Raw genomic sequence first — 27,457 nt, 5'->3', positions numbered from 1 at the left:
ACACACACACACACACACACACACACACACACTTTCTACTTTGTCTGCTTTGTGCTGTTAGACTAAGCAGAAACAAAGGTGCAGGTAAGACAGTGGGTCCCTGGGAACTGCCTCTAACACACACACACATTCTTGCAACTACACATACTAGCACACAGACACGTGGCAGGTCCCGGGGAGCCTTACTGTCAATATCAAGTAGAGCGAACAGCTCCCACAATGCCTCAGCACGCCCCAGCCACAGGACCCATTGGAGTTCAGCCGACACACACCAACATACGCGCACGCACATATATGGAAACTACAGACAAAGAAGCTGTAGCACACACTTACACTTCAAACACGCATGACTTGTGCAAAAACACAGTTCAGTGGCATTTTGTTTTTGGCACATTCCTGTAATTGAGTTGACCTCTTAAATAAACACTTTGCAATAAAATGAGTTTCAAACCAAACGAATGACAACATGCATCATTCCATCTGTATACTGTATTTGTGCTCACAATGTTAATCATCTATACATTTTTCAAGTAGCATCCAGTTATTCATCCCCATTATCTGTTCACTCCCTTTCTATCTGCCCGTCTCACCTTAGGTACAGGTGAAGCCTCAGCCTTCTTCCCGGCTGCACTCGTCTCAGGGCTGACCTCAGGGTGATCCGTCTGGACATGACTCTCCAAGTCCTCCACGCTTTCAAACTTCACACCACATTCTGGACACCTCAACCCAGCTATGGCCTTCTCTCCCTGGATGTCTCCGGGTATGGCAGCTCCTCCCTGGCTGGGGCTCTGGCCATTAGTGCCCCTGATTTGATTGACCATTTCATTTTTTTTTAATTAATTTAAATGACTGAAAAGTTTAACAAAGACAACTTTGGGTGCATGCTAGTGTGCTCTATGAGGGTATATATATGAGGTTAAAATTTGTATGTATATATATATATATATACATATATGCCATAAAGAAGTTTAAGCTGAATTTAAAATCTACTTAAATAACAACAATAAAGATAAAGTAATGTGTCCACAGTAATACAAGTTTCCCTACCTGGCCATGCAGGTAGCACAGAGGCCATAAGGCAGACCGTTGACATCCAGCTTCACCAGTTCTCCTTTGTTCTTGAACTCCTTTAGGCAGAATGCACACTTATACAACTTGTGCAGCTGCCCATTTGGGGATGAGGAGGCTGAGCCGTTCCCTCCTCCCAGGCCCCCTCCATTACCACCTCCTCCTGCTCCTCCTAGTGTAGAGCCAGTGGAAAGCTTCTGCATGTGGAAGGTGCCGTGGATTTTCAGCTCCAGGGTGGAGGTGACGGTCTGCATGCAGACAACGCAGCGGAAGCCGGTGAGGGAGTTGCGGAGGTCCGGGTGCATTTGGCAATGCTCTATAAACTCCTCCTCGCTCTGCAGGGGCATCTTACAGATTCGACATGTTCCTGTGTCCAGGCTCTTGCTGTGGGTTACCTGGGCAGAGTGAGTATAAACAGGATTGGTCGACATTAACAAATAACAATAACCCAATGATCACTGAACCAATTGATAGATGAAATAATGTTGTATGTTGTATTGTAGCAGTATTATTGCTTGGTCTTTTAAATAAGAAGATGCAGTGATACAGATGCTTTGATAACTGAAGTACACATTTTTATATGTATAACATTTTTTCCTGCAGAAGGACAAATGTCCTCCCTAAAGACACATTAGCACGATGTTAAAGGGCAAATTAAGCAGATTAAATAGCATATGCATCTACAGACTACGTTCATGCTGAAGTAAAAAAAAAATTAGCACAAATTTAGAAAGTTAAATATGGATGGCAATATAAAAGTACCTTGTGTTCAGTGAGGGTCAGCAGAGAAGGGAAACGCTCGCCACATATTGGACACATATAGTGTTTGGCTGGGCCACGATGTGTCTGAGCATGCTCACGCAGCCCATTCTCAGAGAAGAATGTTCTGGAACACACATTGCACTTGTGGTTGCCTTTGATGAAGTCTGCCTTCTTCTTACGGGAACCTGACATTTGAAAACATTATCACAAAAAATATCATCCTACTATAATCAGTGTTCAATCACATGAAAGATTTACCAAGACATTTCTCTTTCGCACTGACTGATACAAAAACATTTGAATGATTGAAATATAATAATAATAATAATAATAATCATAATAGTATATTAAACCAATTACAAGCATCATCTTCTCCTGGCCGGATGTTGTGGTCACGCAGCCGGTGATTCTGTAGGAGTGACTCCATGGTGTACGCGGCTCCACAGATATCACAGGCATACATGGGCTCTGCATTGTCTAGCTCTTCCTCACCCCCACTTGCCTCATGGCTGTTGGCTGCTTCTCCACCTTGGCCACCCCCTCCTCCCCCTCCAACAACTCCACTCTTCAACAGCATATTTTGGAGGTCAGCCTGTTCAGCTGCAACTGTTGATCTTTCAATCACTCCTGCGCCTCCATTGCTTCCACTTGCTCCACCTATTCGCTTAGATGTCTGTGCAAGCCCATTGGGTGTCCCATTCTGACTCCCACTACTCCCTGTACCACCTCCATTGCCAGTGATGGTGCCACCGTCAAAGATGCAGTGCTTCTCCCTTAGGTGCCTCTCCAGCAGTGTGACAGCATGGAATGCCTTGCCACAGAAGCGGCACGTGAATTTCTTGCTGTGTGTTGTGATGTGGCACTGGAGCTCCACCTCTGTTCCAAATGTCTCTCCACAGAAGATGCACTTGCGTGGCTTGAGTCCTGCGTAACAAAAGTCAGGTTTATATGTGCAACTGTCATGTCACTGAGGATGTTGCTCACTCTTTCGAATGGGACCAGGAAATGTATGCTGTACCTGCTCCAAGCCCTCCTGGCAGGCCAGGTCTTTGGCCCAGGTGATTATGCTTAACATGGAGCTGGAGGTCTGTCTCCTTCCTGAAGTCCCATGCACAGGCTGTACAACGAAATAGCTTCTTCTCATTGCTGTGCTTCACTGCCAAATGCACCTGAACGAATGGCAGCAGACAGAAAAGATCCATGATGGTTGATTTCTATGCTTGCTGCATAATATATACATTTTAATAAGAAACACTCCACATGATAGAATAAATAAAACATCAACAAAACGGGAACAGAAGGCAGAATGAAACCAAATGAAGCAGATGTGTAATTCACCTGTATGGAGACCTTGGAGTCAAAGACCTCCTGGCAGAGAGTGCAATGGTACAGGACAAATGTGTGCATGTCCAACAGGTGTTTCTGCAGGTCATCAACAGAGGAGAACTGCTTATCGCAGCTTTCACACACATACTGGGTGGACGTGGTTGTGTAATGCACTGTCAAGTGTTGAAGCAATGCCTCCTGGGATTCAAAGTCCTCTTTGTTGCACTGGGGGCAAGACTGGCGTCTCAGCAGCATCTCTAGGTGTGACTTTAGATGAGCCTGGAAACCCTCAAAGCTGGCAAATCGCAGGTCACACTGGTTGCATGGATAGTCCCCATTGCTCCCCATGGAGGGGGTGGAGTCACCCCCAAGTCTATGACGTTTCGGCGAGGAGATCTCCACATCAGAGGAGGCAGGGCTTAGGTCAGCAACCTTGGCTTGCCGTTTGTTGTTAGCCAAAGGGATGTTCTTGTGGTTCTCCTTTATGTGTTTAGTGAGCTTAAGGAGTGAGCCGAAGATTGGAGAATTGGTGCAGTAAGGGCAGGAGTAAACCTGTATATGAACAATAACCATTTACTGTTTTAAGATTATTACATATAGACATATCAAAATACATTGCAGTACATAGACATAGAAACTAAATTATGAAATTATATTAATTTCCATAACAATAATAATCCAAGAACAAGAATTACAGATCTGGAAGTTTTGTACTTAAATTCAGAGAACTCAGACTTAACCAACTCTTATTTACAGTACTAGGTATCCTGCGACACTTTAAGTACTGACAATCACCTCCATGAAAGACTGGGATCCAGCCTGTAGCACCGGGGATTCCAGTTTGGCCACCACTCCTCCAGATGAGGCACCGCCACCTGAAGCCAAGGAGCAGTGTGTCTGCTGAATGTGTTCTGTCAATGATGACTCCGTCAGGAATCCCATAGAACACTGGTTACAGAAGAAGGCATGGTTCCCTTCTAGGATGAATAAGTAAAGATATGTTAATCAATATAACATTCTTCTACACAATTATTATATATTAGTTATTATATTATATATTACTGTATTTTATTACTGTTTCATGTAAGTCATCTTGTTGCAAGTGCATACTCAATAATTCTAACAGGGCAACCATTTGCCAAACTGTTTATGTTTTAATTAACCTTCTCAAACTAGAGCCCATGCAAACTTGCACACATTTTACTTTCCATAGAATAATGGCTTTTTCAAAAACACACCCAATGTGGTGGATCCAGCCACAATCCCACCAGGCAGGCAATGGGACACTCTGATGTGTTCTTGAAGTGAGTTGATATCTCCAAACATGTCTGGGCAGTAGTTACAGTGGAACGCTGACACATTGGTGAACTGCAACAGGGGAAAAGCTGCTGCTGCCCCTAAGGAGCCCCCATTGCCATGGTGAGCCTTGCGAACATGTTCATTGAGGTTGTAGAGTGTGGGAAGTGTTTCCAGGCAGAGCTGACAGGTATGGCTCTGCTGTGGTTTATCAGCATGGATGGTCTTCAAATGGATCTCCAACACAGCCAGGCTATGGAAGTCTCTCTTGGAGCAGTAAGGGCAAGAGTAGGTCACTTTACTCCAGCTCCCTCCCCCACCTATGGAAATGAACAATTAACAACTGAATATGAAATACACTAAGCACATCTCAGCTATTAAACAAGGCGAATATTGGAGAGAGGATTGTGGCAGAGGTAATTGAAGTGGTCATGGCCAGGATAAGGCACTCCTGCACTGTCATACCTCCAACATGATGACCCAGGCTTATCCCAATCTCTTCCCCAGTGTCTGTGACTCTTCTGCGACCTCGTTCACTACTCTGATTAGGTTTGAGCGTAGAGTCGGGTGTGGAGCCTCTCTCCAGGCTGGCACTGGAGTCTGGAGTGGCCGAGCTCATTGAGGCCACGCTGCCCAGAGCAGGATCAGGGCTGGCAGCACTATGATTGGACGAGTCAGGCTGGCGATGGCTGTCTAGGTGGCAGTAGACATCCTCCACGGAAGGGAACTGTTCTGAACAAACAGGACATCTGGGGATACAGAGAGGAGGAATTAAATCCCTGTCACAGCTTTAATTGCCCAAGTATTTCTTCATTCCACAATAATGGAAATCATCGTTCCGTGAATATGGAATATCAAATTCAATCAAAGTCCTCAACTGTTCAGACCAAACACTTTATCAAAAGCTCTGTAGTACTTGTGTTTGCGGTTGGCGTGCTGCGTCTCGATATGGGTGAGCAATGAAGGCTCGTCTAAGAAGATTTCCGGACAGTGGATGCACTGTAGGTCGGCTCGATCCGACAGCTGAGGGTGTCTGGTCAGGACATGTTTTTCCAACTCATCCGTCTGGCTGAACGTCTCCTCGCAATAGTCACACATGTACAGGTCCTGCTCCATGTCACCATCTCCCTTCTTTCCTCCATCCCTCTCGCTCCTCAGTGCAAGATGCTCTCTGTTCTTGCGGTGAGCCTGAAATGGTCAAAAAGCATTTAAGGTTACAAAAGGTATTGATTCCAATGTTTTTATCTTGTGAGATTGTGACAACACATTGTTTCCATTTACATATAAAACTTTTTATACTTATTCTAAGTAACAGAAACCTATTGACTGATTTGTGTTGATCATGGATGTGACAACAAATTCTGGCCTACTAAGTACTGTATTCACCTTTGAGTTTTGACAGAATGACAAAAGAACCAAAGCATGAAAAGAAAATTCTACAAGACATAAACAAGCCTCACAGTACATTTTATAAAAGCTGCACTGAAAGTAGCACTTGCAGTATTATTGGTGGTAGTTAAAGAACATATTCAGCTCTACCTGCATGTGGCTCTGCAGTGAAGAAGTGGAGGAAAAGCCACGTTTACACACGCTGCACTTAAATGGTTTGCTGGAGCTGCGAATGTGAATTTAAAAAGGTCAGAAATAATTGAGTCAGATTTCAGAAAATATAACTTGAATTAAGAACAAGAAGAAAACAAGTGCCTTAGAGTATGAAATAAAAATCAGTACAAAATCAGCACAGTACAAATTACTACCAACTGATCAGAATATTTCACCAACGTTACTCACATTAATGTACTTATTAATAGATTAGATCTACTACTAAATGAAAACATTATTGCAATGTGGTTCACAAAGTTAGGTCTGCACTGGCATAAGCACGCATTAATGACTCTTAAATGTCTCCGAAGTGTGATCGTGATCAGATTGGTAATCACAATTTATATACAAAAAGGCTAAATTTAAAGAGTCATGAGCAGTCACCTGTGTGTCTTGAGGTGTATCTTCAGATGATCAGAGCGAGAGAACGCAGCTTCACACTCTTGACAGCTGTACTTCTTATCACCTGTAGCAGTTGACAGATTATTAATGCAAAAAGGCTCAATCTCCATTTAACAACTCGGGCAGGAAATTGTTCACATCAGCAACAATAATTTTGTTTTCTCATTTTACATTTGAATACAATATTTGTATAGGTTTAATTACTGTGTTCTGTAACTCTACGGACCATGAACAGGCTTTCAGCAGAATGGACAATTCAAATTCAGTTAGGTGGAGGAGGACTAGAGAAGGACTTAAGAGAATTAGGCAGTAAAGGGAATTCTAAGGTGTGCTTAGCAGTCCACTGACCTGTGTGGAGTTTGACGTGACGGTCTCTGCTCCTCTTGTGTTTAAACAGACGACTGCAGAAGGTACACTTGAAAGGCAGCTTGTCACTGTGGATCTGCTCGTGGCGCTTCAAGTAGCTCAAACGGCTGAGATGGAGGATGAAGAGGCATTAGACAATGAACAATAAGTCAATTTTATTTGTATGTTTTTGTATGATGTTTCAACAATTCAAGCCAGAGTGGTCCTGGTCCTGGGTTTTTGACCTTTTATGTTTTTTGATTGGTCTAAAATGTGAATTATCACTCTTCTAAAAAATGCATTAATTCTTTCTTTCTTCTTTATTTACGCATGCGAGGCTTCCCTCTGGATTTAAGTGGTTTAGACAGTGATTAAATAATAATGTTATGTGCAGTTTAAACTATTTTGACTGAAGGTGATGGCAACACTATGATGAAGAGTAAGCAGCTGACAGTATGAATGAATTAATAGAGAAAGAAGAGGAAAGAGGACAACAAAGTGACTTAAGATGATAATGATGATGATGACTTTATGGTGGATGTGACAGCTGTTCTTACAGCAAAGTAGGTCTGGAGAAAAACCCAGGAGAGATTGGTGAGAAATGTATTCACCTCATTCATTTTGCCTGTTTGTCTTAGCCGCCTGTGTTAGTCAGTTGCCATGGCAATATTCCGGATATTGTTTATTTATGTACACATTGATATTCATGAGTGGAACACGAGGATGCAAATAAACAGACATTGACTGAGATTGGTGTTATTATCTACATTCCACCGTGTCACGATGCACTCAGATGGCAGCCCCGCAGCATCTTGGGAAGGAAAACCTGTGACACTCTTACCTGAAGGATTTGTCACAGAACTGGCAAGGGTACGGCAGACCTGCGCCCCCTTCTTCTTCACCCCCAGTGGCCATGCCAAGGTCACAGCATCCGTCCGGCATTTGAGAAGGTGATGCCACATCTTTACTTGAGGGCGAGGAAGGCACCCAGGACAGCCCTGCTGGGTCATCTTCACCATCTAACAGGCAGGGAGACAGAAACACACAGATTTTTAGCATTGATTAGCTATAGCCTTGATTCCTCTGCAGCAAGGAGACACAAATACATTTTTTGCTCACAGCTCCAGGATTTAAGAGAAGACAGAGAAGAATCGGGGGTATAACAGGGAGCATCGCAATGATTAAGAAGATGGTACATCTTTCTTGGAAGGCAAATGGAGGGGGAAGCAGCCTGTGGGAGTTCAAATGGCGGAAAAGACAATGCACATATACGGAAAATAAACACATTTATCCTTGTAGCACACATATACACACATACAGGCAAAATGAGGCATAGACAGACAATGAAACACAGAGCCACACTCCGGCAGCAGCAACATCTAAATAGAAAGCTCCAAGAACTATGTATCCCCGATGGAGCCAAGAAATAAGGACACAGTGTATTTTCTCTCCCTTCATCCTCCCTCTGCAGCCATCCCTCGTTCCATACCTCACCTCCCCTCCCATCCCTCTATCCATCCCAAAGGACCACAGATCCGCCTCATCATATTTTCATTAGGGCCTTGGCAGATTGAAACATCGGAGAAGCGATTAGGAGATGTGGAGAGCAGAGCGGAAAGATGGCCATATTTGCTCCCTTTATCTATCATACATAGGAGATTATGCATCGCTCTTTTTCCTTTTTTCCCTGTTCCTCTTTCCTCCCCCCCCCCCCCTCTGTAGTCTGGCACAGAGGCAACAAAAAGGCCACGATTCCTTTAATAGACACTTCAGAATGGATTCAAGGCGACAAAAGAGGAGACTGAATAATGCTTGATATTGTTCTGTTCTTCTTTGTGTGCTTTGTGAAGCAGCACAGTTAGGCTGTTTAGCATTTGCTTGGAAATGTAAAGGAGAGAGGAGATGAAGAGTGAGAGGGGGAGCTGTTTGCTTTGATTTTGCGTGATAGCTTTATCATCTAGGCCACCAACAAATTACAGAATGAAAACAGGAGAAACACTGGAAAAAGAAAGGAAGAGGGAGGGACACAGAAGTCGTGTTTTAAGACGATAGAGAGATATTTATCAGGATATTGACACAATGCACCGGCACTTGAATGCAGGTGCAGTAAAGTTTCTCTGGACACTTTTAGAAAGCTCTCCAAAGCACACATCATTTTACCTTAACCAACTCCTACCACTGTGTGAATATCTGTAGTCTGTTGTGTATTATGCCAAGCAGAAAGAGGGTGGCACACAGAGGAATCGATTGCTGGGAAAGTCTAGCCACTGCACTGAGCAAATAGAACTCTGCAGGGGGGTCTGGGTAAGAGAAATGTAAAAGCATGAATTATAAATTTGACAAGAAGCAAGGAGGAGAATAAAGTGGGCTTAAGAAGAAAATATATACCAGATAGAGTTATCAACGGAGAGTATAACAGGGAGTGAAAGAGAGGGAAAGGGTAAGAGAGCGAGAAGGACAAGGCAAAAAGAGCGCAAGAAGGAGGCTGAGGTGTTCAGAGTGAGGGGACGAAAACAAACAGATCAACATCTGGAAGCCCTCCACATGTCGTTCAACAAATGAACGTATGGGAGAACAGCAACTCATAAAAAGGGGGAAAACTGAAATATGAAATATATATGTGGATAGATTTCAGAAATGGCAAATACAGAAAAGGAAAGATTGAGGAGCCGTTTTGCTTAAATCTACTTATTCAGAACAACCCTATATATCAATAGTTTCCTGTTTTTGGTAAATTCATGTATATACAGTACAGAGACCTTTTAGACAATAGTGTGCTTCCAACGTTGTGGCAAGAGTTTGGGGAGGCCCTTTCCTGTTTCAGCATGAATGTGCCCGGTGCACAACTAAGGTCAATAAAGGCTTTGACAAGTTTGGTGTGGAGGATCTAGAGCGGCCTGCACAGAGCCCTGACCTCTACAAATGTTATTTTGGCTGAATAGGCACAAAGTCCCACAGACACACTCCAAAATGTTGCCGAAGGCCTTCCCAGAAGTCTGGAGGCTGTTATAGCAGTGGGTTTGGAAAGTATTGAGACCAATTCCATTTGCCTCTACTTTGTGTTGAAAAAAAGACTATTATTATTAAGACTACTATATAAAGACTATTATAGCTGTTATTAGGACAAAACAGAGGAGCCCAGTATACTTCATACTACAGAGCAAGAAGACTCAAGATTGAATTCAGTGATTCAGTCTACTTTTGTTTTGGTTCATTTACAACTGTTTCTGCTATTGGAGTAACTGTAAGTGTAACTGAAAAGTAAACTAAACTCAGCATTTGTCGCTTTGCCTTTAGTACAAAAAAAACTATAGCCAATGGCTTCATCGATTTTCTGTGAAATTAATTTTACAGCCATTTCTCATAACAAGGGATAAGTCTCCACCCTCTACCACCTTTTATGACAACCACAGATAAACTGAGCATTGTTCTAGGATCTGTTCTGTTACATTGTTGACTTACATCGTTACTTCAGAACTATACTGGGGCCTTAATGCAAGTGAACTATGATAGTATACACATTAAGGCAATGAGCTGCTTGTGCTGTTGAATCCATCTACACTACTTTCCTCAATATTTTAGATAGTACTGTCTGCACAAACTGGGCTGGTGTAAAAAAAAAAAAGCAGCGTGTGTGCATGTGAGTAAAGCCCCAGTCCAGACACCCCCTGCTGCCCAGACAACAGGTTACAAGTGTTTTAGTGTAGCCTGAGATACTGACTCAAACACAGTTATTGTACCCTTTCCCCTTTTGTCTCTTTGTCATGGATTGTGTCAGTGACAGAATTCACTTCACAATGACCAGAAAGGGAAATACGTCCTCTTCACACACCCACACACACTAACACACACACAAAGGAAAAGAAAACAAGAAAATGTGAAAAAGTGTCTGTGCAGGTCTGGAAATGTACAGCCTGTTGTTCGAGTCGATTAAATGGTGATCATTCTGAGGTGGGAAAATGGGAGAGAGACAGAAAGAGAGACTGAAATGGGAGAGGAACAGTGATTCAGTCAGAGCAGGGGGGGGGGGGGGGTTGAGGGGGATGTTGAGAAAGAAGGGGAGGAGAGATTAGCGTCATTAAAGAGCCCTAATCCTCTGACGAGCGTGGTTGCCGCTAAAATGGAGGATCACACAGCTTTTTAACGGCGCCTTTGTTAGTCGGTCGCGAGGGGACCTGGCAAGACAAGGCCAGACGGCAAACTGGGAGAAACAGGAGAGCGGAGAAAATTTCAGTGAAAAGTTAAATTAGAGAAGAATCCTCGAGAGAAGACGAGAAGGATGAGTGGGGAGGGGGGTCGGTCGGAGGAGAAGAAGGAGGGAGCGAAGGCAGTTGAAAGAAAAGAAAAAGGCAGGAGCAGGCGGACGCCGACACATGCTGTTCCTGCCCGTCTCCTCCTCCTTCTCCTTTCTGTTCTTCTCTGGCGAACGAAATGAACAGAGGAGCAGAGGAACACAGGGCCCCAACCGCTTCGCTCCCACTTTATCTTTCACTCTGCAGTCTTCTCAATTCCGTTCTATCCCCTCCATCCCTCCCTCTGTCCCCAGCAGTCCCTCTACTCTTCTGTCTTCATCTCTTTTCCACTACCTCCCTCTTTCGCTCCCTCCCTCTGTCATCTTTCATGTTGTTACTCATTATAGTATTGACATCTCCTCCTTCCATCCCTCCGTCCCTCCAACAGTCTCTCCCCTACTGGTGCTGGCCTTCACCCCTATGTTTCAGCCTGGACGGGACAGAGGAAGAGAGGGGGGAGAAGTTCCAGATGGACAGACTCTGAACTCCAGAGGAGAGGGATGAGATGAATGGATGAAAGGGGAGACAAGAAAGCAAAGAGGAGAGGAGAGAAGGAGAGGAGAAGAGGAGAAGAGGAGAAGAGGTATCAAAATTACTGTAAACAAAACACAAGGCTTGTAATGAGAAACTGAAAAGAAAAGAACACATGGAAGTTAATGGACTGCATGAGTCCACCTGAAACACACACAGACACACACACACACACACACACACACTCTGACTCCCTGTGTGTCTCACTAATAGGCCAGACAGTGTGGTAACGTGTGGAGGACACAGCCTTGGTGAAACACTCTAATGAAGAGATACACATGCTGATTTCTCTGTCTGTCAATCTGCCTTTATGTTTCTACCTCCTCTGGTCTACTCCCCTCTGTCCTTAATCACTTATTCTGTTGTCATCACTGTAACTGAGAAACTTTATCAAAGCTCTTCACGCTACAACAATGCACTGCATATATTATTTAGTCAGCCTTGTCCTTGTGGTTGACTCTTACTTGACAGTATCCTTAGTAAGTAAGTAAAGGTTAAGAGTGATAACTTAAACTACTAAGAATGCACGCTTGACTAAAAGAGTCCTAACTAGAGCTTTCTGGATAATCTTGCTAAACATCAAACCAACATCAGATGACAACCTCAATCTGGTTGGCAGAGGTGCTGTTTTCATCTCTCTCTTTGCTGTGGATAGGCTGTTGAAATGGAAATGGCATTCATGTAAGCTATATGTCTACCATTTTACTGCTATGATGTTCAAAGGAGATAAGCTGGTAGCAGCAAGAAGCCATCACAACACACTTTTGCCTCCTCAGCTTCTTCATCCACCTCCTCTTCATATCCTTCATTTGCTCCTTGGCTCCGCTGCAACCCCCCGAACATCTTACTCTCATCTCCACCTTTCTATTTGGCGATAGGCCCAGACCTCCACCTTTCCCAGCAAGCCCCCATCCCTCTATCCCTCTCTCCCTTCATAACTCCTTCCACTGCTCCCTAGGCCCCCTCGATGGCCCCAGGCAGCCCAGGCACGAACGAACACACACACAGCCCCAGACTCGCAATAGGGGGCAGAAAAACAACTTCCACCCTTGGCTCACACTGGGCAGCTCTGCACAATCTCCTTCTGACACACACATGCAGACACACAAATATAATAAGAGTACAATTCAATATCAGATACTCAATTAGCTTAAATGAAAAAACAGGTACAATACACTTACGGTTCCTCATTCCTCCAAATACATCTTTCCGTTCAAAAATAATATCTCATACTGACAGATCTTGCTGAGACACAACACAATTCAACATGTGCAATGTGTGAAAGTCTAAAAACACAATTGAAAACCTGCTGTCACTCCCAGGTTGATTGATAATGTTTTTAGATTTAATGTATGTACACAGCAGTGACAAGTGCTTCATTTTGAATAGGATTTGCTGACAAAATACACAAACTTTTTCAAGTGTTCATGTGGACTTAGCATGAAGAGCCAGCTGGGTACAATTACAGCAACTGCATGCTTTTGTTGAGGCTTTTGTAAAGGTTTGCACAAGGATTTTAAAACACAGGAATATGACTGCATAAGAGTCCTACCTAGCTCTGTGATCACAATTTGTGTTGGCATGGCAACAAATAAGCACAGCTAGTTCTGCATTATGAGAATTGCACAGTAGGAAGGTATATTTGACACGTCAGGTTGAATCTACCTGTTGTGTCTATCTGATACAGCAGAGAAGAAAATTGTAAGAGCACGAAACCCTTTCTAACCAGAGAATGTAGAGAATACTGGGGGATACCTAATGCATTCTCCTACTGAGCGCCACAAAAAGCTACTCAATTCTCATCAGTTTGTAGTATTCTCTGTTCTTGTGGGGACATTGTGTTCCCATGAGATGGCGCGTCGTCTACATGCACACACACACAAATGACTGAGATCGAGCCACAATCTGGTTTGGTGTTTTGACCAGGTGCTGCAAATCTCATAGACCTGGGAGGGCCCACAGTCCTCTGCTGTTGTCCTTGTAGCTCATATGGGATGGAGTTTTTCAGGGCAATCACACATACACACACCGACGATACAACTGTCTCTACCCGGCTTGAGTCCTTAGAGGGCGGGCGGGCGGGCGGGCGGGCACACACACACACACACACACACACACACACACACACACACACACACACACACACACACACACACACACACACACACACACACACACACACACACACACACACACACACACACACACACACACACACACACACACACACACACACACACACACACACACACACACACACACACACACACCCCATGCGGGCTGTGGGGACCCTCACCCTCTGCCCTGGGAATGGGTCCGGCTGCTTTCGGACACTTTTGGGCGCCAACTGCTCCATATGGGCAGTGTGAGTGTGTGTGCGTGTGTGAGGGCAGAAGGTTAGGGGCAGGGGGCTCAGGGTAGGGGGGGGTGGATGGTTAGGGGCCTGGCAGATGATAAGTTTGTCCCTAACACACTACATTTACCAACATCAAACCGTACAAAACATAACATCAAATAACACCAAACCAGAGTTTTGTTATAGTACCTGAACTTTACAGAGTTCACGTATGAAAACACAAAATTGAATATACAAAGTATATCTTTTTGGAAATAAAATGTTAGCAGTAAAAATCTATGGTAGTAATCCAATTGTGGTATCCATGACTACTATTTTGTATTTACTTACAGAAGACAAACAAACACACATACTCACACACAGAAGGCCAGAGGACATGAAGCAACGCATAAGCATGCATCCACCCCAGTCTGTCTCCCTCACACACAGAAACATACACTATGTGGTCGAAGAGCGCTGGCATCTGCTTCCTCTTACCACATTTACCTCTCAGCACCTTTTTCTCTCTTACTTTCCCAACAAGCCTTTTATCTTCCTCTGGCCTGATTTCTTCCCATCATTCACTTCATGTTCACTCCAACTCTATGACTTGATATGAAGGGCAAGACAGTAACGACTTAGTGGCTCTCCACTGCTGAGATTTCATTGGCTAAGGTATGGTAAGGCAGTCTTTCACAAATGAGTATGTTTGATAAGGACAGAGCATGTTCCATACACGTGCATTCAAACACTATAGTGACAATGAGGCTTTAAAATACATTTTCCATCCATTCTCGCCATCCTTTGCCATCTTGATTGTGGTTCTGTTCAACTCAGGAATGAAACACCATGCCAAGGCACACCCAAAATGCAGACACACACAGTAGGGTGATCCCATTGTCTGCATGCCAGCAGGTATATCATCTATTTATAAGAATGAGGTTTGGTGGACCATTCTCTAACCCAGAAACCCTTTCACCTGAGTCACACACCTCATTCAGTTTTCATTATTCCACACCACACAGACACATTATATACTGTATATACGCTTGTAGGCCCGCTATGGTACCGACACAAATACACTTACACATTCATGGATGACAATGTCACTATCTATGTGCACTTTTGAAGCATTAATGGTGGCTTGTGAATAAAAATGTATAATGAGCATGTACGAAAACAAGGTGGATGTACCTAAGCAGTGTGTATGTCTTCGTGGATCATTTTCCTGCAGCTTCATACATGATTTGGTTGTTCCAGGGACAACCTTCAACAAGGTTACATACATAAACAAGAGTGCTAAAGTGTACATGGGACCTAAAAATAAGCGATTGCTTGAGCAATACACAGATACACACATCTCCACAGATAAAATGGAATACACCAACACCGCACGAAAACACAGAGTTTGTTAAATCAAACCATCTATCTATCTAACTTTCTATTTACAGAAAAAATGAGCAGAGAGGAAAAAGAGAAAAAAGCGAGGGTAGAAAGCAGCAGTGAGGCTGCTGGAGTCCCAGGGGAGGAGGGGAGAGCAGGGTCCCGTGCCCAGGGAAAGCCCAGGAGCAAGCAGTAAGAGGCGGGTACCTCCCTATCTTCCCTCCCTTACCTTCTGGAAAACAGGATCCTGGACAGCCCCCCTACTCACAACTCCGAAACCACACACACACGTGCACACACACACAAGCAGTCCCCGGAGGAGGGCCAGGGCAGAGCAGAACACCTGGACCTGCCATTAGTGACACACTCAGGGATTAGAAGCACAGACGGCAAGAGAGATGGGGAGAGGGAGGGAGGGGAGAGATGGAGAGGAACAGAGACAGAGAGAATGAGAGAGAGAGAGCGAGACGAACATACTAACACTAACAGGACTACATGAGAACTGTTCAGAATAAATATATAGTGTTCATACTGAATTCAGTTCTTTGTCACTAAGATCAAGACACTATGCACACGGTACACACACACACACACACAGTATATATTCTGTGTCACTCTCAGTCATGCCACCTGGACAGTGCGTGGATGTGTGCAGTATAATAATTACTCACATATTAAACCCTTGTCTCCCCTGAGAAAGACACTGTTACCGGCTGAGGGTCAAGGACACGCGTGAGCGAGCGAGCCAGCGAGACAGAGAGATGATAAAAAAAGGAAAGGGGCGAGAAACATAGAGAAACAAATAAAAGAACGTAAGAAAATGCTAAATCTACAATATGAAAACACACATAAGACGGGAGCTCATTGTTTACAGAAGCTATTAATCCTGTGCAGCCTAACTGTAGAATCATTTCTGTCTTACTGCTCCTGGGTCTCGTTCAAGTTGCCTTCCTCATTGAAACACTTACACACACACACAAGTATAGTTTTGTCATTGTCTCGCAAACATGTTGCTGCCAGCTTGTGAGACCACCGTCCAAACACACTGCCATCAAGATCAAGACAGAGAAAGATTAATCCCTACAGATCAAGTTCAATGTAGCCGTGGGGAAGGGGAGGCAACGTTTCAAACCAAACCGTCCAGAAAAAGAGTCTCCTGTGTGAATTAAGGACCACACACTGGCTGCAACAAAGAGCACAGCTCACACACATGCAGAGGGACGCACAGACACAGGCAGAAAAAAAGGTATAGAAAGAACGTGTGTGTTTGTGTGTGTGCCAAACGCACGCACACACACGCTCCTTTGAGGAAAGGAGGTGAGCAAGTGGGTATGTGTGTGAGTTGGTGACATGAAACAGATCAAAGGGGAGAGAGGTCAGCCAGGCAGAGAAAGAGAGAGATGGAGAGAGAGAGAGACCAGGGGGTCCCATAATTACAGCCTACATCCGCCAAGCTGAGCCATGTGTGACTTTGAGTGTGTGTCTGTAGATGTGCGTGGGTGTGCATAGGCAGTCAAAGGATGCCTGTGGATTGAAGAAGTGTTTTGAGTGGAAAACAGCAAAGAAAGAAAGAAAGAAAGACCGAACGAACGAACGAACGAACCACAAAACGTACCAAAGAAGGAACGAACAAACGAACAAACGAACGAACCAAAGAACGAACAAACGAACGAACCAAAGAACGAACCAAAGAACGAACGAACAAACAAACAAACAAACAAACCAACGAACGAACAAACCAAAGAACGAACAAACCAAAGAACGAACGCGATGAAACACCTTGTCCCTGTCTCACTCACTCTCCCTCTCGTTCTCTCTTGCCCTCACGATGCTTCTACATCTGCATGGCTTCTCCAACCACCTGCAGCAGATCCAAGTCCCTCTGCAAACGCTCCTCCATCTCTCCCTCCTTCCCTCCTCCGTCTCCTTCCCAACCCCCCTCCCCTCTGTGGAGGAGCAAGCTAAAAGCACAACCAAGCCCCAAAATTAATTTAAACAGAGGAATTAAATTAAAAGAAAAGCCTCGGGAGTTTTATTACGAACAAATGTTTGAACCGTGTATAACTAAAATATGAATAATTAAGGACTAGTGGGGGCAATTATTATATTAAGAAGAGGAAGAAAAAGAGGAAGAAAAACACTTCACTATTGGAATGGATTAAAAACGGATGTGGATGTTATTAGAAGTTACCAAGGGGTCAAATCTGTGATGAGAAAGCAGGAAAAAACATTTCAAAAAATAAACAAATAAGGAGAGCATAAAAAAAAAATACGACTTTAATACCCCGTCATGCACACTTAATTTTCATCCAAGTCTTTTTTTTAAACTATTGTTTTTGCTTTTAGTCGTCGCAAAAATAAAGTAATGAGGCCCAGTTGCACACGTCACTGTCCTCATCTCTATCAACATAATCATCAGCTACTATTCATCCTGATTAGTCTAATAAGAAAATGAGTGCATTACTGTGAATTTTTATTATCATATATTTACTTAGGAGCCATTGATGCCAAATACATCTCTGTAGTTTAATGGACCGTGCATAAGGAATTCATATATTTTGTCATTTTTTGATAAAAATGATCAGGCTTCCAAAACGATGATTTTAGATTATCTTCTTATAAACGTATCAAGACATACAATGATCAATGTATTAATTATATTACACATTTTTGTTTTAGTTTAGTAAGTAAAAACGAAAATCAATACAAATGGCATACTGACCAGAGTACAAACTTATACCAGTGCTATTCCATTATATGTGACATTTATTATTTTAAATATGCACAAACTACATCATGACTTATTCTCACTCTGAATCGCTGCTTCATTTCTCACTCATACACTCGTACAGTATTTGCAATCGCAATTCCCTCACAGTGTACCACAGCACTTTCTAGCTTTCCTCAACTTTTTTTCTTCTGTGTGGGTGTGTGTGTGTGTGTGTGTGTGTGTGTGTGTGTGTGTGTGTGTGTGTGTGTGTGTGTGTGTGTGTGTGTGTGTGTGTGTGTGTGTGTGTTGGGATTATTAGTGTTCTCTTGGTGTCTCTAACGTGAAGCCCCCCTTATCAGGCAGTGAACAGTCAGCCTCCCTGATCCCCCCCCCACCCGCAGCTGTTACTGCACCTCGTCCTTCTCCCCCACCACAAAAAAATATTCTCAGAGGACAAACTCCCTCACACATACACGCACACACACACACAAAATACCCCCACACACTCAAAATGTGCAATAAACCCACAGCCACATACAAATCTCAGCAAAGACAAGTCTGAGCAGTTTTTGACATTCATCAATGGGCACGTACGCAAAATACACACACAAACACAATTTTATCTGCTCATTCACAGGCTGCATTGCTTGGCAGCCAATTAGGGGGACAGATATCCACTCACCCTACCACCCAAACCCCAAAACCCTCCTCCAACACTGCATCCACTCCCTCAGCAAAACCAGCCCCCATCACACCCAGGACACAGAGAGGACGGAGAGGTGGGAGAGAGAGAAAGTTACTGAATGAAAATACAGAAAACCAGTGAAAAATGGACAGTGACTGGAAGGACTGATGGACGGACAGACAGACGGACAGCGACTAGATGGACGGATGGACAGAAGCCCTTGATCATGGCTGGATAATACACTGCTAGTTTTTTCCCGTCTTCTATGCTTCTCCATTGCCTTGACTTCATTGTTGTTGTTTTGTTGTTTATTTGTCTGTCCTGTCTTGCTGAGCTCCCCGGCAGGCCTCACTCCTGACTTATTTCGCAGTAGGTTTTCTATCATACTTGAAAAATAAAGAGAGGATTGTTTAATATTTTACGACATCCCACTTGCATGGGCAAGCGAGAGTGGGAAAGTGAAGGGGGGAAAGATGGAATACGAAGAAGGAATTCTCTTGTTCCATAACCCCAATTCTAGGATTCATGCTGGGAGCAGAAGTGCGTGTGGAAGCACATACACAGACACACACACAAAGCACATGCACCCATACTCGCATGCAAAAAATACACAGTCCTACAAAACACTCTCTCCTGAGAGGACAATATTTATTATAATTTGTGTATCAATCTTGATGTTTTATTATGCAGAAAACCAGTCAAAAAGAATGAGAATGACCGATTAGCATCAGTCCAGTATTCAATTATCAAATTTTACTAAAATGTAGCCTCATTTGTCTCCCTGGGGAGAATATGGAGCTATTGTTCATAGGTGTTGAGGTCGAAAACAGTTTAAAAAGGTAATACTTTCTGCAGTTGCTTTTCACTCCAAATGTGCTGCCACATGTCGCTCATCAATACACACCCACACACACAATGGCACACATGCACTTGTGATCGCTTAACAAAAACACACATTTACACATGCGTGTGCACACACAGGCACACACTTAACAGGCCTCCCCTGTGACTTCCCATAGTGCAGTGAATTCCAATCAGGCAGTATGCAGGACAGCTATTTCTGGGGACAAAGGACAGGGAGAGAAGTGAGAAGGGGTGAAAGGGGAGGGAGGCAAGGAGGGAACAGGGCGAAGGGAAACAAAGGGTTCTGGTAGCACCCAGGGGAGAAGGCCCGGAGCAGCTGACGTCAGCGTGTGTGCATGTCCATGTGTGTGTGTGTGTGTTGTAGGGATGGTAGTAAATGGGAGTGAGAGAGAGAGAGAGAGAGAGAGAGAGGCTGGCAGGGTTGGTCCTGCTGAGCCCCTGGGGAGCTCTTGAGCGGGGAGAGAACAGAGCAGAGCTGGACTCCCAGCCCCCCATAACCACAGGCCCAGACAGACACCCTAACAAAAACAACCACTGACTCCCTAAGCCTAACTTGGCTTAATCAGTTAACAATAGCAAACCATTCATATTAAATCTAATAACAGGCTTCAGTTTGATTCCAATCCATGGCAGTCATTTCAAGTCAAGTCATTTCTCCATCTTCTAACTGGCTGACAGACCGATAATAAGCCAGTATCTGAAATATCACCTTGTCAGTAAGTCAATCAGCCCACATATTAGCTGCTTCACCACACTGCCGTCCAGAAAGCTCCTCCCCTGTCTACCAGAGCTGTAAAATCCACTTTGTGTGTATAAATCAGTGTGTGTGCTTCTATAGCCCAGCAGTTAGTGGGAGTCCCCAACGCCCTGCTTTCCCTTCACTGCATTTAGATCCTTTACTACCATATTTATTATTCCCTCTGTCTACTGTATATCTCTGTCCAGCACTTCCCCTCTCTCAGAATCACTCCTCCTCTTCCCTCTGCTTGCTTCGTCCTTCCCTCCCTCCCTCTCCCCTGAGTTGTGCTTTTCTCTGACATTTGGCTGGACAAAGGCGAGTCACACCTGAGCGCTGGGTTAAAACTATTATAGGCCTTCTCCCTGTGGTACAGTGCCCTTTGCCACTGCTGTCTGTGACTGAAACTTTGTGTGTGTGGGTGCGTGCGTGTCTGCCTTTGAAGTTATATGTAGTTGGTTAATGTACTAAAATCCAAATGCTTAAGTTTAAAGCAGGTGTGCAGGTGAAAAGGTTGTCTCCATTTCCATGTATTGCAATGTGAGCAGTAATGGAGGTGAGGACATTTAGCAGCGTTATGTGAAGTCCCGCTGAACGTAAATCCAGGTCTCGTCCCCTTCACACTCCCCCACACACATACAATCTGGTTTCTCTCATAACCAACGCCAAATACCAAACTGCCCTAGTCTTTTGTCTCTCGTGCCGACATTTTAAGAAGTTTAACATGCGCTCGGCTTTTTGCTGTTGGTGCAAAAAGAAGGGAAGATGGGAAGATATGTGACGTATCCAAAGAAAGTATTTATATTTTATCACATCTTCGAGGCTTTGTTGTCCTCGTGTATCATAATAAGGCTTTCTCTCATTCACAAGACAAAAAGTGATGAAGGGCAGCTTAAATGATTAATGGAACAATCCTTGTTAACTTATTTAAGCCAATCGATCAAATTCAGATCTGTAAATGTATCTGTGACGTGTGCCTACATATGGACTCCACTTCCATAAAGATTTATTTGAAACTTAATATCTTCAGCCCTTTTCAGGTGCTGCACAAATGTTCTTTCGACAATATGATCTAAAAGTATTATTTGGCAGTTATGGCATCAAAAAAAGAATCGTTAAGAAAACAATAGATGAATTAATGAATGAATTCCATATTGATTTGATAAAAAGTGCAACTACTACATCACTATTACAAGGGAAATATTCGGTTCAGGAAATGTATGACAGTTGAGATGCTGCACAGGGAACTACTCAAGGACAAAGAGCAATAAAAGTACAAGGCGATCGATTTTTGCGCATTAAAAAGAAAGACTTGAGGACTGAAACATTGCACAAAAGTGCACAACCAAAACGACAGCATCAAACAGGACAGAGTAGATAGAGAGAGAGAGAGAGAGAGAGAGAATATGTGGAAAAACAGAGGGAGGGAGACAACCGGGGACTGCTTTATAGCCAGCCACCACAGGGTGTGCGTGCGTGTGTGCGCGCGTGCGTGCGTGTGTGCGCGTGTGCCTGTGTGTGTGCCTGTGCCTGTGCCTGTGTGTGCTTGTGTGTGCCTGTGTGTGCGCGTGCGTTTGTGTGTGTCTTGGGAAGGCACAGCGGGAGAGTTTGGGGGGCATGGAGGAAGGGATCAGCGCTTTGGGGCCAACTCCACAGGGAACAGACAAGATGGGGAGGGAATGGAGGGAAGGTAGGGGGGAAGGGGGACAGAGGGTGAAAGGAAGGGATGTGGTCAGTTTGGAGTTTGAGAACTCAGCAGGATGGGACAGTCAGGAGGTACAAGGAGAGGCGGCACGGAGGCAGACATTGTGGTCTGCATGCTCTCAGAAGGAGAGGAGAGATACAGGGGGGTGATTTCCCAGAGAGACGAGGTTAGAGATGGGGAAGGAAGAATGAAGAAGACAAAGAACACATGAGGGGTTTCATCAGGGGGGAAGAAGAGAAAAAGGGAGAGGGAAGAGGTGTCTCCAATAGAGGGAGGTCACACGCTCCACTTGAGAAGAGAAGAAAGAAGCAGAGAGGGAGAAACAAGGAGGAAAACCTTCCCAGGTGTCAGGACAGGCAAACAGAGAGGGGGGTAGAAAGAGAGGGAGACAGGCGGGGGACTGGCCCAGTGGGGGAGAAAAAGGGAGTAAAGTTCTGGGGGTCCTGGCTGTTGGCAGGGGTGCAGGAATCTGAGGGAATCGCCTGTTCCTCATTATCCAGACTGTCCCCCAACCCCCATACAAAAGGAGAGATGGGCCCCCATACAGGACCCTGACAGCTCTATCCTGATCTGCCACACACACACACACACACACACACACACACACACACACACACACACACACACACACACACACACACACACACACACACACACACACACACACACACACACACACACACACACACACACACACACACACACACACACACACACAGTATTTACAACTGTTTATACTATATGTGGACAGGTACAAACAAACATATCACATACGCAACCATGCCATGAACAAGAAGTTAATTTATTACTAACCAATAAATAAATAGACAGACAAGTTCCCTTAAGCGACACGTTTAACAGGAAATCAATCGGCTGACGTGTCATGTGAGCCTACAGACTCTAACTGGGCCTTGCAGTTAAGCGGTTAAATCAACTGCTCATTCTGTGTTGCTGCTTGTCAGGTCCCACTCCAAGATTACCCCAGCATGCACCTGTGGGCTCTGCTTACCCATCAGTCCCACAGGGAGACACGACTTCTCCCTGCCCTCACTTTCAGCTGCCTTTGCGTTGTAAAGTCCCTCCAGCTTTTCATGATTCCGCGATCAAGGAATTGTGTACATTCAATGTACATTCAATAAAAGGCTGCGTCATTTGCTGCATAATTTTCACAAAAAAGCTCATCAAATCCCCCCACTGCACCTACACGTACTGCTGTCATTCATATTCAAGTATCGTGGCAGTGGTGGTGTGTATCAAAAGTTGATTGCAATGTAAAACAGAAGTGAAGGAATCATGAGATGGTGACAAACATTTATACAACAAATAAATACGAAACATGTCAAAGGCAAAGATGTGGGAAATACCAGGCATTAATGTTTTGTTTCTCTTAGTTTCTTTGTTTTCATCTAAAGGGTGCTTGCTCGTCTCCAGGAGACAAAATGCAATGACCAACCAGCACAGTATTTACTTAAATACATGTACATTTCTAAAATCTGACTGTGTGAAAATATGTGATATATTCCTATAACACTGAGCAAACACACACACACACACTCACACACACACAAATATTTACTCTCTGAAAGATCTACACACAGGCACACAAGGAGGGGAAGAAAGATGAGCAAGATGAGGGGAAGAGAGAAGCTACATTTTTAATCGTGTGTTTCTTTTTCCTCTGAGCAAAGTAGGCTGAATACAAGGGTGTTAGATGGTGCCAACACACACGGTCACGCACACACACACACACACACACACACACACACACTTTCTTGTGTCCTTTGGCAAATTCTTCTTTTTCACTCTTGCATGAAGTAAGAAAGAGGGGAAGAGTAGAAGGAGGAGGAGGAGAGGAAGGAGGAGGATGAGGAGAAGGAGGGGGGAGAGAGGGGGAAAAAAGAAGGGAAGAGAAGAGAGGAAAACAGAGAAAACGTCCCTGCAGAGTCTTTCTCCCTTCCTGGAGCGAGCATGGGCCCCTGCAGCGCCGCCTGTGTAATTTCCAGTGGCAGTGAATACAGGTATTAATAAAAGCCCCATGGGGAAGAGCACACAATATAACCCTACATTTTCAGGCATTATGAAAGGACGCCCCCAGGGGTCCTCGGGCTCAAATTTCTGAGATGCAGGCATTGTAAAAAGATGCCCCCGGGGGAGGACCCCGCAATAGAAATCTGCTGAATTCAAAGCATTTCCAGAGCCCTGGTGGGAGCCATTACTCCCACTGGAGGAGAGAAGCTTTTTTCCACCCTCCTCTCTCTCTTTCTCTCTCTCTCCTCCCAACCACACTCTCTCTCTCTCCCTCTCTTTTTTACCAAACATGTGTTGCTGACATGTTGACAGATTGCTCAGTGAGGTGTTTAGGTGCATGCACAAGGCACGTCTGCTGAGACACAAGCCCCCCCCCCGCCGCCGCCGCCCTCTCTCTCCCATCTCCCCTTTTTTTTCCCTCCCTCTCTCTCCCCCCCTCCCTCCTCTACCAGTTCCCAAGTTCCATCCCTCCCTCCCTCCCTCGAACTGCAAACCTCTCAGCGTGCCCAAAACTGCTCCCATCCATATTTCATAAAGGAGAAACTAGGCTGAAAGAGAGAGAGAGAGAGACACACAGAGAGGGAGAGAGAGAGGGGAAGAGAGTGGATGAGGAGTTTAGGCAAGAGGGAGAGAGGGAGGAAGAGGGAGAGAGTATGACAGGAAAAGGGGAAGATAAAGAGAGACAAAGCGGGATCAAGGGAGGGGAACAGGAGGAGGAGAGGACAGATAAAGAGAAATAGAGCGATGTAGAGACGGGGGGAGAGAGAGTGGGAGAACGCTGCAGTGAAAAATGAACCCTGTGATGAAAAATGACTTCACAACAACCCTTCTGTCTCACCCCCTCCCTGCCATCCCTCCATCTCTCTATCGCTCTCTCCCCCCCCCCTCTCTCTCTCTCTGCGTGTCGTACTCCCCCCCTCCTTCTTCTGTTCCTCTCCTCTCTCCATCCCCCTCTCCTCTGGTGCCGGGCTCCTGCTCTCTCCCTGGAAAACCTGAGCGGCAGCCAGCTGTGTGTGTGTGTGTGTGTGTGTGTGTGTGTGTGTGTGTGTGTGTGTGTGTGTGTGTGTGTGTGTGTGTGTGTGTGTGTGTGTGTGGTGCACTTGTATGTATGCCAAGGGCTTAGCACAGGAATCTTTGGGCCACCCCCGGGTGCAGAGACACAGGAGAAGAAGGAGGGATGGAGGGAGGGAGGAAAGGAAAGGAAGGAGGAAGGGGGGGCAAAGAGAGGGGTGCATGGCCATGAAGAGGGCAAAAGGGAGAGAGGAAGGGAGTGGAGGGACATTCAGACAGAGCAGGGGGAAGACCGGAGCGAAGAGGATGAAAGGCGACAGGAACAAGATACTGGTTAAAAAAAAGGCTGAAAGCCCAGCAGAACAGCTGTGAACATCTGGGAAAAACCAAGAGCATGATATTTATTTTGTCAATCAACAACAGCTACTGAACTACACACTCACAGTCGCGCAAACACACACACACACACAGTGTAAGTGGCAGGCCAGAGTGCAGGAGGCTGTCTGTAATTTTGTTTCATATTACACCCCTCCAACCGCTCCCTTGTAGAAAGTGATCTGTGGTTTTAATAAGAGTCTTGGCCTCACAGGACTCAGCTGCTATCCTGACGACAGACGCAGTGAGCTCTCTGTGTGTGTGTGTGTGTGTGTGTGTGTATGTTTCCGTGCTTGAGAGCGTGTTCCAGTGTGTGTATGTGACAGCGGGTTGCGACAGACGGTGAACGCTTAGCAGCAGGGAGTCATCCCACAGGGGGAAAACCTGCCACCCAAGGGCCCCTACACCAACAGACGGACCCTCCTCCCCAGTGTTTCTCCATGTCTTCCATATTTGTGCCCCTCTTTTCCTCTCACAGCTACTATTGCCTCTCACCCCAACCTCAGCCCTCCTCCTCACCTGTCTTCTTACTGTCCATTCTTGTCCCTTTCTTCCACTTCTCATTTTTTCTTCCTCCTCTCCCTCCCTCCTTCCTTCCCTACCTCCCTGCTAGACTCCCCGCTAATCCAGGGCCTCACTCGTCCCCCCGCCTCCCACTGTGAGAAGAGAAGAAGAATGCAGCTGTATGTGCTCAATTAACAGAGATCTCACAAACACCTTACAAAGAATACGCATGGTATCTCACTCTCTGCACGTGCACACACACACACACACACACACAGACACACCATTTCCATCCACAGCATCTCACCATCTAAGGAGCGACTAGCTGGGTTAATGACTTGCTATTTGTCACTGACAGCGCCAGTTTCTGCCCCCCCTACCTTGACTGACAGCTCCCTCGTTTATTTGGTGCCTACCTTCTCCTCTCTTCCTCTCCCTCAAGTGCTTTTTTTTACTGCCATCTTTAATAAGCTCTCCCTCTTTTTCACCTATTTTGTCCTTCTCACCCACTTGTAGCGTGTGTGTGAGAACACTGTTGACATACAGTGCAGACAAGCAGCTATAAATAACTAAGTTAACTGAATGAACACTGGCCGCACATAGACAGTACTCTAATCAAATGTTTAAAGTGTGCGTGAGTGATGCAGCCTTTAAAACGCTACACACCTCAACTCAACCTTGGAATCTTGTTGCGCCTGTAAGATAGGTTTTTGAGATGTTTGTTCGAGTGTGTGTGTATTCATGGTAGTGCAGGGCCAGAGAATATTCTCCATTTGATCTGTCGGAGGGTTTTTTCCAACACTCTTCTCCTCAGGGAGCCTCTGCTCCACATTCTGACTCCTACGGAGACCGACCAACACTCCCCGGACTCAGACGCCTGCTCTCCTCTCTCCCACATACAAGGAATATGGACCTTCATGTCCTAAAAGTAGTCCACACACATCTTACATGTAGCTATTACACACAAACATACACACCACAGCATGAAAGTTCACCCCGACCTTCAACCCCGATGGAATACTTCATAATATCACAGAGCTGAAGCTAAACAACTGATCAGGAACTTGTAGAGCAACTACTGCTGTGTGGAACACTGTTGGAAAACACTGTGCTGACAATTATGTGGCAATTTTGAGCCATCCACTTCACTATACATGACATCATATTTGCTAGATGGTTGATACACTGGATATGGAAAAGTCCTGGTCCTGACAAATAAGGAAGTGAGCACAGGCTGCAATATTTGAAAGGAAGCAATATGTTCCTTCCGCTTCTCTTCAGCTGATCTACTATGAGTGGTGAGTTTGCCACCTTCAAAGCAAACACTTCACCCCATTCACCTTATTTGATCCCTCAGACTTTCACTTCTTCTCAAACACAGAAAAGGCTGTTTACTCTGAACCTGGGTAAACCATGATGTCATTTCAGCTGTGCAGGATTTTGTTCATCAGAAAATCAGTTGCGATCGGAGTTAATCACATCACATTTGAGGTTGAA

General features: G+C 44.9%; 1 protein-coding gene across 1 annotated transcript in view; it reads right to left on the bottom strand.

The window, feature by feature from the left end:
- Positions 1-27,457, bottom strand: part of znf423 (zinc finger protein 423) — a 118,530-nt gene that overhangs the window by 59,627 nt on the left and 31,446 nt on the right. The window contains exons 4-17 of the mRNA XM_076142616.1: positions 7,643-7,820; positions 6,805-6,929; positions 6,439-6,520; positions 5,992-6,067; positions 5,369-5,640; positions 4,918-5,201; positions 4,395-4,772; positions 3,952-4,133; positions 3,169-3,708; positions 2,849-2,999; positions 2,191-2,754; positions 1,831-2,015; positions 1,048-1,463; positions 591-804 (exon numbers count right to left, since the gene is read on the bottom strand). Coding sequence (XP_075998731.1) covers positions 591-804; positions 1,048-1,463; positions 1,831-2,015; positions 2,191-2,754; positions 2,849-2,999; positions 3,169-3,708; positions 3,952-4,133; positions 4,395-4,772; positions 4,918-5,201; positions 5,369-5,640; positions 5,992-6,067; positions 6,439-6,520; positions 6,805-6,929; positions 7,643-7,820 — 3,647 coding nt within the window. The remainder of the gene's footprint in view (positions 1-590; positions 805-1,047; positions 1,464-1,830; positions 2,016-2,190; positions 2,755-2,848; positions 3,000-3,168; positions 3,709-3,951; positions 4,134-4,394; positions 4,773-4,917; positions 5,202-5,368; positions 5,641-5,991; positions 6,068-6,438; positions 6,521-6,804; positions 6,930-7,642; positions 7,821-27,457) is intronic.

This window comes from Genypterus blacodes, unplaced genomic scaffold (assembly GCF_046128005.1).
Source record: "Genypterus blacodes isolate CSIRO-AG114 ecotype Tasmania unplaced genomic scaffold, CSIRO-AGI_Gbla_v1 ptg000021l_1, whole genome shotgun sequence".
NCBI classification, from domain to species: Eukaryota; Metazoa; Chordata; class Actinopteri; order Ophidiiformes; family Ophidiidae; genus Genypterus; species Genypterus blacodes.
Note: the sequence above shows the minus strand (reverse complement) of the source record. Positions and strands in the feature narration are given on the sequence as shown.